This window comes from Cryptotermes secundus, unplaced genomic scaffold, assembly GCF_002891405.2.
Source record: "Cryptotermes secundus unplaced genomic scaffold, Csec_1.0 scaffold1537, whole genome shotgun sequence".
NCBI classification, from domain to species: Eukaryota; Metazoa; Arthropoda; class Insecta; order Blattodea; family Kalotermitidae; genus Cryptotermes; species Cryptotermes secundus.
In genome coordinates, this window is record NW_019724612.1 from 110,762 (window position 1) to 130,064 (window position 19,303).

The window sequence follows — 19,303 nt, forward strand, 5'->3', positions numbered from 1 at the left end:
GAAATTCATGAGTGACTGCACAATTGGTGGCTTCTCAAGAAGGGATGAGCTCCATAAGTAAGTAATTGAAAATACGTGGGATTAATGATTGTTATTCATTTATTAGTATGGTCATTTAACAAAGCTGTCACTAACTCAGACTATATAGTGTTGAATGATTGGAGAGTGAGTAATGAATTGGCAAGGATGTGAAAAGAAGTGGTCATGGACTGACCTCAGGAATGGAATTTGCATGGAGGGCTAAGGAAAACAATGTGTTATGTTCATGGGGATAGTCAGTACTCTGATTTAGATCTGAAGCAGGCATCTCCCAAGTACAGGTCAGAAGTGTTGCTGCTTCAGTCAGCTTTCTTGATGTCTACTTCAAATTCTTACCCTTAAGAAAGATTTATTATAGTTGAAAATCCTGACATATTGAAGATATATATGAAGAAATTTTAACATTATTTTACACAGCATAAAGTAATATTGTTAGAAAATGCCAGTAACAGCTACCACAATTTACATATGTATTGGTATTGCATCAAGTTCTGTATTCTATCAATGTGTACTACACCGTTGGTTTGGTAAGTAAAGAAACTGTGGAATATAAGTTCAGTTCTGTTCTAATCTAAAGTGTTAAATATTGAAACAAATAAGGCCGACAGTAATTGACTGTTTAGCTTCGACTTCGAAAATAACAGACCCATACTTGCAAATATTTAAGATTCATGAGATCCAAAAAAAATGTCAAAATGAATGCAGCACATTTTGAACTAGACAAGAAATCTTGGTTTTGTTTCTACGTCATTGAATCTGGTTTTTTTGTTTTCTGTTCAATGCGTGTTATGACGTTGGCACCACAGTGACGTCATTTCAAGATGGAGGTTAGTTGTAAATGTTTATACTGTGCGTGAAAATTTACACTGGAAATATTAAGAATATTTTTGCGTAATTATGAATATGTCGGCATTGTTTGCATGTTCACGATGTTTTTCAAGGCACCCCTTTGAAGAATTATCATCAGGACAACAATTATGTAAGGTAATGTTCGCCTGCATCGTTTTGCGTTTAAGTATACACAATTACGGCAATTAATAGAATGGTGTTAAATTTACATAAGTACACTTCAAGCTTTCTAGAATCAGTTAAAAATGTGAAACATATATTGTGAATAATGCATGTATATGTGATGTAAATGTGAAATATATGTTTATGTAGTGTGGTGTGAATGTGGTCATCCTTAACCTCAAACTTCTTTCAGGAATGTCGGGGTGCTTTTCCTGTCGTGAAATGCACTTACTGCCGGTCAGAATTCCAGCAGACAAAGTGAGTATCAGTTAATTTACGAATATCCTTAAATCCAGTTACCAATTTCATGTTTTAATTTAGAATGGCTTTTCTTAAGCCCAGTAACCATCAGTAAAAGTCAGATTCACCGATATGTTTCGAACCTTAAATGAGTAAGAATGGTTTTCGCCAGGTGTGGTAACTAAGTAGAACTAGAATTCAGTAACACCCATGTGTGAGCATTATACTGTAAAGCTGCTGTTTGATTTACAAAGTTTAAATTTGTTCTTGAAGCTTGCAATTTGGAAGTAACATTTTCCATTATAGTGCTTTTCAGAATTACAGTTGTAAGTAGAATAAGAATTATGACTGTAATATGTTTAGGTTGCAGCTGTTTATAGCAGGTGTATTGTGTGATACAGAATAATGTGAAAAATATTTTCCTCTTCATTTTCAGTTAAAGTAAATTTTTCTGTAAGGCAGAGTGATATAAGCGATAATATTTAGTGTAGGCTAATATGTTTTCATATATTGATTTAAATTTTTGATGGTCAATGGATGATTATTAAATACTTACAAATGTAGTATTGATATATGGTGAGATTAGCACTTGGTCCATGGAGGTCATGTGTATGTCTTGTGTGCGTCCTGTATATGTCAAGATTTCTTTGAAACTCTTCCATGATATCTACAGCAAATGACAGTAATGAAAGTATAAATTTATTATCAAGGGGAAGAATATTAAGCTTCTTAAATAACACTACAGTGTACTTTTTTTTAATGCCTTCCATTATTATAATAGAGGCAAATCTCTACTTACGAGGTTTCAATGAGTGAACTGTTTGTATTTATGAGCATTGCATGGACTAACAAATTGTGACTCCCACTTCCTGTAATAAACACAGAATTCCATGCTTATGAACATTAACATAACAAATTTAATGGTATATCTTATGAAAAAAATAAATTTAACTTAAGCACATTCAACTTGCAGACATATTTAAAACAACACATTATGTTTGAAAGTTGCAGTTTGCCTGTGTGTGTGTTTACATATATTAAAGAATTTTCTTAATATCTGAACTCCTATTATGGGTCATCAGTTAACTTATAACACGGTCAGAAATGATAAGGCAGAGGCATGTTATTGTGCAGACTTTTTACTTTCAGTTTTTTCTCTACGCACTGTTAACTTACATAATAGAACTGTACATTGTTTTGTATCATATTTTGGAGAGCAGAGAAAGTTTCTTGTATACCAGAGATGTTGCATGTTATGTAATTTTTTGTTATCAGATTCTAATCATTGTCTGATTCTTTGTGAACTTATTTTGTTTGCAGTAAAGGGAGTCCCAGTACTATCTGTAAAAAGTGTGAAACTAATGTAAAGCAATTTGGAAGGCCGTCAGCATGTGAGTATTGCAATATAATTGCTGCATTCATTGGAAACAAGTGTCAGCGGTGTACTAACTCAGAGAAGAAATATGGACCTCCAGTTACATGTGAACAGTGTAAGCAGAAATGTGCCTTTGATAGAAAGGATGAAGATAAAAAGGTATATAAAAATAGTCATGTCTTTATTTTGATAATAACAGTATTAATTATCTGTCTATTCGTGTTCCTTTCACTTCGAGCATAGGGCATCCACGAAACACTTTTTTTTTATTGCTAGTGGTATGGGACTAAGTCCCTTGTACTGCGGCCACTTCTGGCCTATTGTACCAGCCCCAGATGATAGGTGAGGATGATTGTGGAGCAATTGGTGGAATGAAGATTGGCAAGGGAAACCGAAGTACTCGGAGAAAACCTGCCCCAGCGCCACTTTGTCCACCACAAATCCCACTTGACCAGACCCCAGATCGAACCCGGGCTGACGCAGCAAGAAGCCAGCGACTAACCGCTTGAGCTATGGCACGGCCGATGAAACACTTCATTTCACTTCAGTTTCTTGATCCTAAATTTTAGGACTCTTGGATGGGCGATCAGCCCAACACAAGACTGCTACCTACACAAACACAGAATAAACAGAGACAAATATCCATGCCTTGAATGGGATTCAAACCCACAATCCCAGTGTTCAAGCAGGCAAAGACATTTCATTCCTTAGACCGCCTGACCGCTGTTATCAGCAATGCTAATAATACAGTTCTCTTAACTAATTTAATATATCAGATTTGAGGTTTTCACGGTGGTGACAATGAAAAAGCGGTCTTCTGGGATGTTGTGCCATGTAGATATTGTGTTAACCAACGTTTCGGAGGAACATATCTCCTCCATCTTCAGGGTAGAAGAAAAAAAGCAGAAAATCCATGAGCAAGTAACCAGCGTGAGCAGGTGCTAACAGACTAATGTCTTCTTCCCTGAAGATGGAGGTGATACATTCCTCCGAAACGTCAGTTAACACAATATCCACACAGCGCCACTTCCCAGAAGACTACTTTTTTTCAATTTAATATGTCATTCATCATAATTGCCTTATCACCTAGATTTATTTATTCATTTCTGGATTATTTAATGATGCTGTCAGTATCTCATACTAAACAACATCAAACGACAAGGTCAATTTAATAAATAATGAATTGGAAAGAATATGGAAGAAAGCATTCATGGCTTAATTTAAAGTACTATTCCCACATTTGCCAGGAGAGACTGAAGAAGAACACTGCTAACCACAGTCAGGATAGCCAGTGGCCTGGCTAAAATTTGAACTAGTCACTTCCCAAATAGTGTTAAGGTATTACCACTTGAGCCAGGCTGCTGTGTCTGATCACGTGCATTGTTGCGCTTCTGTGTTTAGGAAGGTGTAGCTGTAATGGTAACATATTTTCAGCTAACATGGCACTGTCATAGAGAAATACCACTGTAGTGATTATTGAAAATTAAACATGGAACTTACTGAAGAGAAATTATATCATTGTGATGCAGATTCCTTTAAACAGTGAAGTTCCTGGAAGATAAAATAGTGTGTTAATTCATTTACTCTGTGTGTATATCTAAAAGTAAGATAGTTCAAGAGGCTATTTTAAACTTTGTTGCTAAGCTCTGATTGACTAAATTTGTATGACATTTTCATATGATGTATTTCACCTAACGTACAGGGTGTCCCAGGAGGAATGTGCCGGACTTCAACTTTGGACATAGGTGCTTTGGGTTATATCGGCATACTTTAACATAAGGAACACCCTCCCGAAGTTTGGCACATTCCTCCTGGGACACCCTGTATATATATTCTGTCAACAAATGGAATGATGTGTTCGCACTTTGAAGATGTACATTTTGCTGACTTTTGTGATGAGCATGTACAGATGTGTTTACACATGTGAAATTTCAGACAAATTACCCCGTAAAATTTATTTGGCACTTAAAAATGAGTTATTATTCACTACATGAAAATTAATTGCCTTCAGACATGAGTTGTAAATGTAATTTTAATACTTCCAGATGTAGATCTTTTTTATTTTCTTACCATATACATATCTGTGTGTGGTAAGTGCTGTATGTCTTGTAGTTTGTGCATTTAACCAGCAAAATATAATTGCTTAGTGTGATGTGTGCGACTTCTCGATTTTCCTGTATATGTATAGTACTTAAGACACCACAAGATGCATTACTTAAAGATTCTTACCACATGTTGCTCTCTTAACCTTTACAACCAGACACACACTTACGCATTCTACCATAATGTAACAGAATAATGTAACAAGTGTGTGTACATTGTTACTGTATTATTTGCTCTTGTTCAGTTTTCGGCATAGTTGATCCCCACTACTGTTGGTTTTCCAGCGAGCATCAAAGGATGTTACATTATGCCACTAGAGCAGGTGTGTATGTGTTTCAGCACACGTTTGCCTTTTGAAAACTGTTCCTTGTTGGGTCCAGCTTATTTTTCCACTCAATTTTTCATATTCCCTTTTTTGTGTATCATAATTTTGAATGGATTAGAACAAGAAGAGCAAGGTAACATTCATATTATTGTACAAAGATAAGGTTGTGCTGTGGTGTTCAACAATCCAACACATCTCAAGCATTGTAATAAACACACTAAATGCGACGCTTGGGAAGAATTAGCAAGGGCTATGTGAACAACGTCTGATGATTGCAAAAGGAAAATAAACAATTTACTGTCTTCCTGTAGAAGAAAAAGAGGAAAGATTAGGAAAAGCTATGGAACTGGCAAAGGTATGCATGGTATTGTAATTTTAAGAACATAAATCGTATTACAGATACTTTAAATATTCTTAAGAATAAGAAATACTATATTTATAATAATATTATATATATACAACATTAATATATTTCTATACTATTTTCCGAACTTACATATCATTTATAATGAAAACAAATAACTGAACTGTATTTTGCAGGTAGAAATGACATTTACAAAAGCACCTGGCTTCTCTACAACAGCATGGCCTTCCTTCTAGATAGAGACAGGCCATGTGAGAAGCTGAGCATGGTTAAGTATTAATTTATGAATATCTTGCTACGATGTATGTCCTCTGGTCTTGCAGTACTGTGTCACTCCTCTTGCTTACTTTGCATCTGAAGCAGACCTGCATGTAATTGCTTTAATGGGAAGTAATGATTCATGTTTTCTTTGTCCAGGTTTCCTCCTACCTTGTGATCGAGTATGTCTGGTGGCGTACAAATGCCAGCAGAATGAGCACTTTTTCCCTAAAACATGTGAAGATGTGGCGTGGCCATTACAGCTGGTTCACCCCTTTCAGGCTGTAGTAACATAGTGTGTGGAAAACAGAGGAAGTGATTTGAAGTATATTTTCAACAACTCTCTGTGCTTGGCATAGGCTGTAATTAAAAATTCTTCCAATTGATCCTTTAGGATGAATTCCTGAAGAAACTTCCTTTACATTTATTTTCTTCTAAAGGAAACACTTCATCAGCAACAAAGAAACACTGTAACACCTTACTTCTTCCTCTTGAAACTGCTGGTGATGGAAAGCCTAAAGAACTGTTCTCCGGTTCACATTCAGTCTACAACTCCTGAAGTTGCCTCTGTCAGAAATTCTTCCTTGGCAACTTGCATTTGCAGATAGAAAATTGTAATTTGTATCCACCAAAATGAACAGAATAATACTGAATGTTGATTTGTAATTGCAGAATTAGCTTCTGTTTAAAGGTGTCTGCAAGACAATGTGCTTGCCCCCCATGGTCCTCGAGTACTATGGAATAATCACAGTTTATTGAATTGTTTAGAGATAGCTAACCATCCTTCCAGTTTTGTGGGTATCTGTAAGAGGGATGAACATTACAAATTAAAATTTTATTGGCCTCTACTTAGTGTACATACAATTATATTAATGTTGTTATTAATCAGGTTGATACAGGTGAACCAACATGAGTGGAAGAAGGAGAAGGCACTGTTTTAATCGAACCTGCTGTAGCTCAGGTCCTAATTATTCCTCCGTTGGCTGAACAAGCCAGAAAGAAGAAATACAGAGGCAGATGAAATGCTGGAGAAAGCATTTCATATATTGACTGCTTCAGCGATTGTGCCAGCAGTAGATGAACATTGTATTTTCTGAAATGTAATCGGAAATAATATGCCAAATTATTATTCATGTGTGAGGAATGCTGTTTAACATGCAATTAACATTATTTTTAATGCTAATCAAAGGCAATTTGAGCAACATCACTACCCTCAACATGGAACGTGAACCTTATCCTCTTATTAGCCTCTTCTAGCTCCCACCCCCACCTCTTGTACGCAGGCTTCTGCCACTCACTCTTCTGCTGACATGGAAGACTTGGAATTTAGTGACTTGATGTGCAAGAAATTTATGTAAGTTTGTTTTCTTTGTTTCTGCTTTCGATGACTTAGAAATCGTAGAGAATTTTCTGAGTTTTATATGTATTAAATATTTACAAGGTTGTATTTTGATATTAAATAATTTTAAGGCTGTATTTTGAAATTAAATAATTTTTTTAACTTTTATGTTTTCTTTCAATGCCTCAACAATACCTTACCTGGTTTCTTGTTCTGAAATTTTGAAAAGGTATTGCAGGCTTGTGTATGAATCACCCACGGCCAAAGACCGCAGTGTAGATAGCAGTCTCTCTTCAGCTGGAGTAGCTGCTGTGTGTGTGGAATTCTTTGCAATTTTTTGACCAGTTGCGTTAATAAGGAATTCAAAATCTGCTGGTGCCATGTAAATACAGTTTTCGTATTGTCCACTAATGTTTTGGAACTTCAAATCCATTAATAAATTCACATTTCTACTTCTAAACAACTGTGTTTGCCACCGAAATCTTTATTTTTGTTTCATATTCTTGGACAAAATGTGATATGAATATAAAACTTGCTGTAGCTACCTGTAAAGACATGTTCTGGCCAATGGCTGTGAATATTTGCTGGGTCAACCCCTTCACCTGAACATCACCCTGTCATACACACTTGAACGTTGTAACATACAAGTTGAACCCCTGTTGCATTATGCTGTTATGTTACAGAAGAATGCGCATCTGTGTATCTGGCTTTACATGTGGCATATACATCTGACATATGGTAAAAGTTTGTTCTGTATAGCAGTCATAGAGTGACGGGATAAATATGCCACATTACTACACATATCTGATTGTGACAACTTTTCCAGTTGTAAAAGCTTCATATGTTCAAATAGAAAATAATGAAGTTTTTAAAAGTGGATAAAAATATATAATTTGCCAAAATGTAATTAAAATAAATTACAGCACTGATTAAGGAACTTTTAAACACCGGAAAACTTAGCAGTTCTACAGTTGAGTAAACCTTTTTTTATAAAATTAACAATTAAGTACTGGGCATTCAAATTTATGAATCTATAAATACATGGTATGATTTAAAATTAAATCCATGGCTGTTACAGGGCATTTGTCTTTTATATTTCAGCCCTTTATGGGAAAAGAATACAAATATAATTTTCTGCAGTATTTTCTACTATAACAAGCTGCTAAAGCTGATAAAATCTTCCTGGGCTATCAGCCATATCAGTTGGTTAAATATTACCAACATCTGATGTCAGACATCAGACACGCCAAGATGATGGGGACAGAAATGGTCCCTGCAGTATCAGTGATTTTTAACCAACCGATATGGCTGATAGCCCAGGAAGATTTAATCAGCCAGAATATTATATAATAGGGTAACAAGTATTCACTTCTTCATGCTGTACAGCTTATCGTAAACATAAGAATATGGCTTGTAATAGGTGTACAACAATGTTTCTGTTGTGCATATCATTATCATTTTCCCCCTGTTAGAGAACTGTAAACATGCCATCTAAGTTTCATGTTTTCTAGAGATGTGAACATCATTTTACCATTTCCTAATTCCTTCCTGTGTGCAATGATAACTGGTCTTTTGAATTCTGTCATAATCTCACATAGTACTGAAATAATATGTGTGTATTTGGAGCTTTTTGTAATAAAACATTCTAGTAAAAGTTAATGAAATGAAAGAAACCGACAGCCAGATAGCGTAAGAATTTATCATGAACATAAAAATCCTGTATTCAAAAAGGGGGGCAGATGCCAGCAGTTCTATAAAATTCTACTTATATGACTTATGAATGCCAGTTCTGTGAGTGAATTCTGATAAATCTTTGGTGTATTAGTTAAACTTCATGTGGAAGAGACAAAAATGTGGGTCTATAGAGAGCTGGCATCATGGTTCAAGAAGTGGATTTTTGTTTTAGTCCTTTTGCTTTTTGTTGGGTACATATGGCATATGGTTTTTATCAAATTGCAGTCACTCAAGTCGCACAGTTTGTACACATCTCTGTCAAAACACTTATGTTCCATAGGAATGTAATTTTTGAAAATATTTCTCTCTTTAAAAATTGCAAGAAATTTTTCCACTATCAAATGCAGAGTTTAATTGTAGATTTTGACGTATGATTTATTGAGATTGCCATGAAGTTTTGATTTTCCACAGTTTGTCATGGTTTTATTCTCTTCACTAGAGTTCAGAAATCTCAATACATGAAAAATGTGCCTGCTTGCAGGAACCAGAATTTCATCATTCTTTGACTGAACTGTGATAATGCATACTGCAGCAATCACATGCATGAGATAGTAATACAAATGGAAGGAATAGCACTCTGTAATGGGGTTTACTTAATATTGATTGAAATTTGCTACTTTCCTGTGTATATTGATGTCCAGAATTCAAGGTAGAAGGGCTGTAATCAACTTATGCTGACAAGAACATTTCAAATTCTGGACTTATATGTAACTGAAATATAATGTGTGTATATTAAATTAGATTCCACAGTCATTACTTTCACGCCCAGAAATGTACCTTTTATATAATTTTGACATATCTCTGTACAATGAAATTATAACAGTGTAATGGATGTTTACTATTTACATGCTTTTGTATTTGATGACATCCCATTGTGTTTTATTAATGTGCAGTTGGTTAATAAAACATAGTAACAGAAAATTAATATACATGTACTAGTTGCATTAATTGTGCCAGTGGGTGCTTCTGTCATCAGTAGCCTCTTTGGCATCAGTTGTCATAATTTTCATGAAAAAAATGGGTATTTAGAAGAGCTTTTTGAAACCTGTATTATATATTTTTTACAATATTGAATGATATTATTAGATTGTTCATATATGAAGAAGACATAATAATGCAGAAAATATGAATAATTCCAGTTTCTAATGTTTATTCCTGTTTGAGAGTTACTGGGTGTAAAGAATGCAACATAGTCAATATCTGGAACAAAAAATGGATATAATTTTCTATTGAAATTATCCTCCTCAGAATTTGTTAAGTTATGCACATCAGTTCAGACAAGTAAGAGCATATTCCAATACATGGATTTGTATTTTTAATTCATATGTTGTTCCTTCTCAAAGGAACAAAGCATACAAATCACAGGGTTGATAAAGGATGGGCCTACATGGGTTTTGAGAAGTGGTGACTTTTCCAGTTGAGAAGAAAAATTAGTGGCTAAGCTACGGGCTGGGTGATCAGGGTTTGATTCCTAATGTGGGCAGAGATTTTTCTCATTTCAGCTGTGACTAGATCTTTAGCCTCCTGACTGATGAGTACTCATTTCCGTCCATTGTATTGACCTGTCCAGGTATTGATAGGTATTGTCCTGTATTGACAGGTCCATTGACCTGTAACTACTACTGTAGCATATGTTTTCAAATTGTGGTGCTTAATTAAACACAGGAAAACTTCACGCTTACCAGGATGAGGCTTTGCCACATTTTTCAGCATTGCATTTGAGATGGCTAGGACACATGGCCCCTTTAGGATGACCTCATTAATCTGTATGTTCCTCTGTGGACACTTTCTTTGAAGATGCGTAAAGTATGAGGTGGTTTAACTTACGACAGTACATCAGTATAGTTAAGCATTGACATTAGAATCTGGAGTTTGTACAGAAGTGTTACTTGGATTGTGATGTACTAGGTGGTGACACTTCAATTTTGTAGATAATTACAAGTTTTCAGAGGAACCTGTTATCTCCACCTTCTACCTTGAAGATGGAGGGAGCAGTTGCCCCTGAAACATTGTTAACCACCTGTGAGCTCACATGGTGTCAACCCAAAAAATCACAGTACATCACACATCAAAACCTCAAAGCTTGTCAAAGTTCTGCTTGCTGGAGATGTATGTAAGCGAGTTCATGCTATGTAGTAGAAAATTGAACATGACTTAATGTCAGTAGGAAACTATCTGCATGTCCACACCTTTGTTAACCAATAATCTAAATAAGCTTTTTGTTAGAAATTAATTAATGATAATATGAGAAAATATAAGTTGTTGTTTATTTTCCACACAGGTTGATGGCAAATTGTTGTGTTGGCTGTGCACTTTATCTTACAAGCGTGCTCTCGCCAAGACAAAGCAGAGTGACGCAGAGAGGCGAGCACACATCAAACTAGCAGCCCAGAGATCTTCCAAAAACAAGGAACATGGGAAGTAAGTTACCAGTTTACTAATATTAAGATCTCTGATGCTGCGCATCCTTCAGAGGAGTTTTGGAGTTTTGACAGAATTTAAACATGGGAATACACAGAACTCCATATCTGGCCTACATTTGCTTTATATTTATATAAGAAAAGGTAAAGTTGTCCTTGTGCTTAACTAATTAAGCACTGTGCCATAAAGATGTATGGGGGAGTGGATGTATAATTCCAGGTTTTCTTGACCTCGGCACTAGTTGGAGGTGAGTCGCCAGTTTCACGCCCCGGCCACTTTACCCCAGGAAAGAGCCCCTGGTACCTGTTGTACAGGAGGTTGTGTGGACCTCAGAGCCGGTCTGGACAACATGGAGAAGTGAAAATTCTTGACCCTACTGGGACTCAGACTCCGACCTCTTGGTCGTCCAGTCCATAGCCAGTTGTTATACCGACTACACTATCCCGGCTCCTTCCCTGTTTATATATTAGAGGTAAAATAATTTTCCATACGTGCTCTTCAACTTGACCTTTTTTGTGGGTTATATTACGGTGTTGCTAATGTCTAGACTATATGTCATCAAGGTTGACCAATTGGAAAGGACCTAATGAAGCAGGCATGGCATAATTGTGTTGTTATTCCATAATTTGCCTGGCGAGACTGAGGAAAACCAATAAACTCAGTGATTATAGTCAATGTCCCAGCTGAGATTTGAACCAAGCACCTTTCAAATACAAGTTGAAAGCATTGCTGCTACACCAGCCTTCCCAATAACTTGACTTATTGTCCTGTCTGTAAGGATGTGACAGAACTGTTTTCAGATTACATTTTTGCACACTGATTGAACATTTAATTTTGAATGTTGTAAGATCATTGTTATTATTGTAATAATTTATTACTGTGTCGTAAAAATTGTGGATTTCCCTTTGAAGTATTTAAGGGAATAAGGCTGTTCTGGAGGGATGTGTTATCTCTTGTCTTGAATAGAATCAAGAACATGTTCGCTTAGATGCAACATATTTATCTAAGTTTTCAATTCCCCATGATATGACTGGCCTTAAAATCAGATGTAATATATTTACAGTTCCAGGCAATAAGAATTTGATTTACCTAGGATTTGGTCATATGACCATCTGTGTACAAGTCCAACAAGATAGCCCTAGAGTTAAATTGCATTTTATTGTTGGATTATAAATTTTCATTAACCAAATAAGACACCAACAACAATATATTTGTAGAACTGGAAATCTGGAATGGGAAGGTAGGTTTATGACTCTCTCCAATACTCATTTTCTTTGTGATCTGAGTCACAAGATGAAAGACATTGTTTTCTACAGGCACAAGGGCCACAACAAGCGCCCACACCGGGTGGATGTTACAAAATTAAGTCAACCCAGTGGAGAGAAAGATGGTGGAGAGGGAGGTCCACCAACCAAAGTATCCCGTGGAGGTGCTGGAGCAGGCAACAATAGAGGCGATCCACATGATCCGAACTCATCAGACCATGTGGTTGCCATGACTCAGCTGAAGGAGCAGATTGCTTCTCTGCAGAAACAGTTAAATCAGAAAGATTCTCAATTATTAAGCAAAGATAGAATGGTAAGAAATGTAGTTGAGGTTTTTTATGTGTTTTGTTGTTGGCACAGTGTGACAAGGGACGGCTGAGTATTTAGGAGCAAACATGAAGAAACCATAGGATCTAGAAGTATGCATGTTATAGAAATGATAATTCCCGCCTTGTTTTTTTATAATACATGAAATTAGAAAGTGTAAGTCATTTATTTCATATTGTGGTTACATAAAAATTATTTCTGCCTGCATTTCTTAAGATTTCCAGAGAATGATTTTTCAGTATGAAGTTTCTTGAAGGAGAGGATGGCGCTACAAAGAAATGCATTGCTAATTTTCCATCTAAGAATATTCTGGAGCCTGCAGTCACAAGATCAGTCATTATACTCTGTGATATTCTAACTACAGAGTGTTCAGCCATAGAGGAAACATGACAACAGCATAGAGCAGATGGAATGTTTCTCTGCAACTACTGTGCCCTTCCACGCTATCGAGAATGCAGTCATGTCGCTGAGTCCCTCACATCAGTTTCTGTACATGCACACATTTATAAGTATACCGTAAAAAGATAACACAAACTTACCGTGCTGAAAGTAACCCCCTTCTGCTTGCAAACATGCCTTGCATCGCATAAATAAATGATGCAACACTTTCTGAAGTTGATCCATGGTAATTGAACCAATTATGCTTGTTATTTCATTCTGCAGAGCTTCAGTGCTGCAAGGATTATTCTTGTAGTCTTTTCCTGCCAGATTTCCCCAAAGATAAAACTCGCAAAAGCTGAGATCTGGGAGGCCACAGTCCTCTGCTGATTATTCTGTTTTCAAACACTTCCCATATTGTGAACATGATTGCATTAGCCGTGTTTGCTGTAGTATTGTTTTGTTGAAAATACCTGTATTGTCTTTCTTTCAACTGGTTGAAGAATGGATTCAGTGTATCATTAACGTAGTGGCCAGAGTTCACGGTTTCATGGAAAAATAAAGGGCCAATGAATCGCCATGGACAGCGTGCCACACCCCCACCTTTTTACTATGTAATGGCACTTGCTGTATAGCGTGAGGATTTTTATCATTCTATATTCTTACATTTTGTGCATTGACATGACCACTAACGTGAAACCACACTTCATCATTCATGAACAGAAGCTGTGGATCCACGATTGCATTGTGCAACCAGTTGAAAAAAGCAAATTATTGCTGCCTAATCTGGTTATTTCAGCTCATGCACAACTGTTATTTTATGAGGGCGAAATTTGATTGATTTTGTGGCTGTGAAAGCAGATCCTAGTGAAACGCCAGTTTCCTTGCTAAGCGTCCTAACAATTTTTGAGGACTGATCTATAGTTGTGCCTCAATATCCCGAACCTTTTCTTCAGTGAGCACAATCCTCTTCGATTGTTTCTTTATGTCACACACTGAACCTGTGGCCTGCCACTTTTTCACAAACTTGGATACACATTACTTTGTGGGAACTGGCAAGTCAGGATATTTAGGACAAAACTTACAGATACATTTTCTGTAAGTTTTTTTCCTTGCAAAAGTTTTTAAGTAAACGCGCTCTTCAACAGTGAACTTCATTTCAATATAAATGTTGACCACGTATCAACATCTCTAACAAAGACTGACTATTAATGTGATTTGCTGAAGTGACACGTTCAGACCACCTGCTGGCGGATGTTTATCAGTGCTAATGACTCATTCTGCTGTCTGCATTTACAGCAGCAGTAAAGTAAAGTAAAATAAATGTATTCCTCTAACGGGCCTTGGAGGCCCATAGGGTTGTGAGATGTTGAGGTTCCCACATTTTCTAGACAATCGACTCATAGATGGCAGCAGGGTTGTCAGCCCTATGCGCCCACTGCCCTTTACCCCCAAGAATATTCCAAGAATATTCCTGGTACTCATTTCTGTTGGAGGCTGAGTCAACCCCAGGGCCATAGTGCGGCTGGAAGGATTAAGTCAATTGAAAAAATCCAATGATCTCATCAGGACTTGAACCTGCGACCTTCCTGCTTGAAGCATAGTGCCTCAACCAGTCAGCAGTCTGTGAGAAATGTTATGTCCACTGTACACTGCTGCCAGGTTTCCTCTATCATTTAACATTCTGTATAATACACTTTTAAGACATGAAAAATTTGGAAACATTGCTTTGTTATTTTTATGAATTAAATTTTGTAACACTAATAACTCAGGCTTTGGACTTGGGAGGTTGAAACTTTCTCACAACCATTTTTCTGGTAGAGTTATTATATACAGGTGTTCCTGCTGATGGCATGTAGGCAGATTTCTCAGAATGAACAATTTTAAACCTTTAAATTAACCACTGTTTATTGCATCTCCTTAATTTTCAGAATCAGGATTGTGTCATGTTACATTTTGATCATCCATCACATGAACACATAACAGATGTTTTTGATTTAACTTTAGCAATAATGCCAGTTCTTCTGATTTCCAGATCACAGAATTAAAAGCTAAACACTTCACAGTTGAGAATGAACTTCGAAACAAGATGAAAAACATACAAAAGGAACATGAAAATAAAGTGGAAACTCTGTTACTAAAAATTAAAACACTGCAAAAGGAAGTGGCAACGTTGTCAAAAAGTGGAAAGAAACAAATGCTGTTAGCAGCACGGGACTTGAGTGCTGGTGGCGGCGGCAGTGGTAGTGGTACTGACAGTCCGTCCCTAGCGTAGTACTTTGTTGTCCTAATGCTGTGCTGAAAGTAGATGGATGGTTTTCTCAGATTATACAAAAATTGGTCAGTGGTGGCTCTTGTGAACTTTCAGTTTCCGTGAAAGATGGTAATTTTCTTCTAAAAGTTTGTGATCGTGATACATTAATACTGTTGTTGTGTTCCTGCACATTGTCCATTGTCTTGTTTCTATTTAAAACACATAACATTACTACAACTCTGTCCAGTGAAGATTATATGTAAAATTGTTTCTTTATGTTAGTACCATACAGAGAATTTGTCTCTTTGACGTTTAGTGATGACTTCTATTATGATAGTACCGTGATTTTAACAAGAGTAGCCATGAAATAGTGTGTGGATATAGGTGCTCAGCCTTGTGTATGGAGCTTTTTAATGTTTGTCTTAACTCTCGCAGATGGTTTATGCTGTGCTTGGTTTATGTATCCTATCTTGTGTGGGTGCTGGTGTCTGGAGGTAGGGACTAGCTTTATCAGTTAGGTTCAACTGAGTAGGTTCCACCGGAAGACGGAGGCAGAATCCAATCTTTGAAGGGTTGTGTTTTTTATATAAAAGTGTAAAAGGAGGACAGTGGATAATGTCCAGAAACACAATAATTGTGGTAAATTTCTTGATTAGCTAAGAGACTGTTACCGACCCTGCTGCATGGAGTAAATGAATTTTATGTAGTTATAAAAAGCGGCATGGTTCAGCACTGTGTGACAGGACTGGAACAGGAAGATAATCAGATCATCTGTGCAGCTTAATTTATTTAATGTTTATCTTTTTATTGTGCGAATGTACAAATCTTCTCTTGAGTGACATAGACTGGACATGAATTAATATAAAGAAAAAACACACACACACACACATAAATGACAGTTTTTAATCCTTGAATCGTATCAATATTTCCTGATGAAGGATTGCAGTTTTTTACTGGATATCATTCATATCTGTAGTACATAATAGGCAACAGTTATTTTTACAGATTTTGAGTTTTAAAAGTCTCATAGTATCAATGTAATTTACATTTGTGATTTCAGTAACAAATATTCATTTTCAGCATTACTGTATATTAATAATATTTCTGTATAAACTATTTAAAATGGATAAGAGACAGGGATTTCACTTGAATCAGGCCCTGTCATTAGCCATATCTCAAGTGTTGTAGCTATTTACAGGAAATCAGTTCTTTGACCATGTATTGTCTGGTTTGCAGTTGGCTCTGCATAATTTCTTATTTACTAGATCTGAAGTCCTCACAGTTGTGACTGTCCTCTGGGATGAAATGCTATGTGGTCTGATAGACGTACACCGACATTTCAGAGGAATGACAATAGACTTAATGGACCACATAGCATGACATCCTAGATCTCTTCAGTTTGTTTGTTCTGTATCTCTCATACATCTTCACAAACATAAGTATGTGTGAACAGGATAAAGATAGTCTAACAGTAATACTGCAAATTACTAGTAGTGTTTCTCCTACAGTTTTACTATATGGATATATGGTAGATGCCCCTTCCATGTATCCTGCAATTAATTTTTTCATGGAAGCACCTTTTTCTCATTTCATACTCAATGCACATTACTTTCTTTTAGCTCACTCACTGGCCACTGGACTTTCTACTAGGCTTCTAGGCACAGTGATCATGGAGAAACAAATGCATTCAAACAAAATGGCCAATTGGCCAACTATTCAATCATTGTGCTAAGCCAACAGTTCAAAAACTAGCATGATTTCTGGATGGTAGATAAGAGTACTTGTGAAAACATCAGTCTTCTTTACAAATATTAATGGTCTATATGAATGTAACTCAACAGTAATAGTTGAAACAGACAGTAAAGAACTGGAAACAGTGTGTAACAGGTCACTTTGGGATAATCTGTTTAACATATGCTGTCACTTAGAATCTCATGCAAGCATGATTGATAATATGTAAGCACAATAGATCATTGGAAGGTTGCAGTGAAAGGGCTGGATTATTATGCCCCATCCCTTATGATAGTAACTGAACAACAGACAAAACATGAACTATTCCAACTAGTGGCATGCTTTCACGTTGACTGGTTATGTTAAATATATATTTTTGCATAAAACCAGCATTATGTTTATTAACAGTGTACAAGAATAACATATTCTTTATTTGTTAGTTTTACAAATATTCAATAAGCTAAGTGTTTGTGCAGTTTACTTTTCCATTGGCTTGTATCTGCTGTACCATCCCTTTGGCATGCTTCTTTTCTCAAGCACTGTGGGGCAGTACAGACTACATGGGTTGGTAAGGGTTTGAATACTCTGGTATTAGAGTTTTCAAGGAAAGATTCTCCTGTCATGAAGAGAAGTCTTAACTGCTCATAAGCTTAACAAATGGACTTCAGACTGTTGTCTTGTGGGTCATGACACCATGCAGTGTGGTAGGTGGTTACCATCCTTTCAGAGTATCTTTGTTGCCTTCTTCAAGGTAGAAGTGAAGCATTGGTAACCACTTACCTGGAAGATCAGAATCTAAATCTTTACTGTCATGACATCCTCAAATCTGAAACATTATGGACTATCAGGATTACTGGATTTTTGGACTTTCTCAGTCATCTACTATTCTAAAGAACACAACGTTTCAGAAACGAGATCTGTTTCTGTCCTTATGTCCAGTGATTGGGATTAACTCTTTCTAATGGACCCAACAGAATATGGATCTCTCACCGCCTCACTTTAGGATGGAAACAGATCAAGTTTCTAAAAGTTGTGTTCTTTAGAATACCGGACAAGGGACAAAGTCCAAAAACCCATTCACCCTGACTGTCATACACCTTTGTCAGAACTCTATAGAATCTACTTATTATTGACTATTTTTCAAAGTAATTGTCAGTTGTGTGAAATAATATGTGAAGAGAGTTGAGCAATGGGACAGTTTATAAGAATATTGAACAAAATATCTTGACAGTTCTAAAGGGTTCTGATGATGATCCATAATACACAAGACTGCAGAAATTTTGGACTTTATCCATTGTCTGGTATTCTAAAGAACACAACAGTCTGGAAACAGTTACAGTTTCCAAAGTGTATTCTTTAGAATACCACATGATGGACAAAGTTCAGCTGCTCAGTATCCCCAAAATATGTTTTAATTATCCATGGTGTCCCCCCCCCTCCAGTTATTCATGCATCTCGTCCCCTTCATTAATCTGGATATTCAGGAGTTGACTGTATTTTATTTTAACACTGATGATATGATATGTGTGAAGTTTTTAATATATGTAAAAATGTTTCTTATCTTAAAAATGAAATTGTGATTTTTTGTTAAATGGGCATCTCATCAGTATTAAATTTGATGTTACAATGACATCATCTTAGTATAATCCACATACACATGTAAAAGCATTTTAAATGTTTAACTTGTCAGGGGAAAAGAGATTACAATTTGCAGTTCCTATACTCTTTTAAATAAACGAGTGTCAAGGATGAGGGCAGTATGGCATAACACTGTTCTGAAGTCTCTGAGTAAGACTACAGCATACTACAACTGCTGTATTGCTCATCCTGATGCAATGTCTTTGTCGTCTTATCCCGACCTGCATGTGAGTTTAATTACCAAGCTGTCTGCCTCTCTCTCTTTGTACACCTCTACCATGTTAATGTTACCCAACACAGGACCAGATTTCTACTGTAATAGAAAGTGCCATGCATCATGTGTGACTCTTTAAAGCCCAACCTTGTGGCTGGGTGTTACCTGCTAGCCCATAATCTCAATGGAACATCTTGGGTCATGGCTGTGAGGATATTCGTTTTTCCAGTGTGTGTGGTCTATGTGCTAAAAACAGTTGGACGTTACTGTACCAGAGCAAGGGCCCA

At 36.4% G+C, this 19,303-nt stretch overlaps 1 protein-coding gene across 1 annotated transcript; it reads left to right on the forward strand.

The window, feature by feature from the left end:
* Positions 1 to 829: 829 nt before the first annotated feature.
* Positions 830 to 17,550, forward strand: LOC111862568 (protein FAM76A). Its single transcript, XM_023848066.2, has 6 exons — positions 830 to 1,023; positions 1,244 to 1,308; positions 2,611 to 2,824; positions 11,070 to 11,209; positions 12,526 to 12,787; positions 15,215 to 17,550. Exons 1-6 carry the CDS (start codon positions 937 to 939, stop codon positions 15,452 to 15,454), a joined length of 1,008 nt encoding a protein of 335 aa, XP_023703834.1. The 5' UTR covers positions 830 to 936; the 3' UTR covers positions 15,455 to 17,550.
* The last annotated feature ends 1,753 nt before the right edge of the window (positions 17,551 to 19,303 follow it).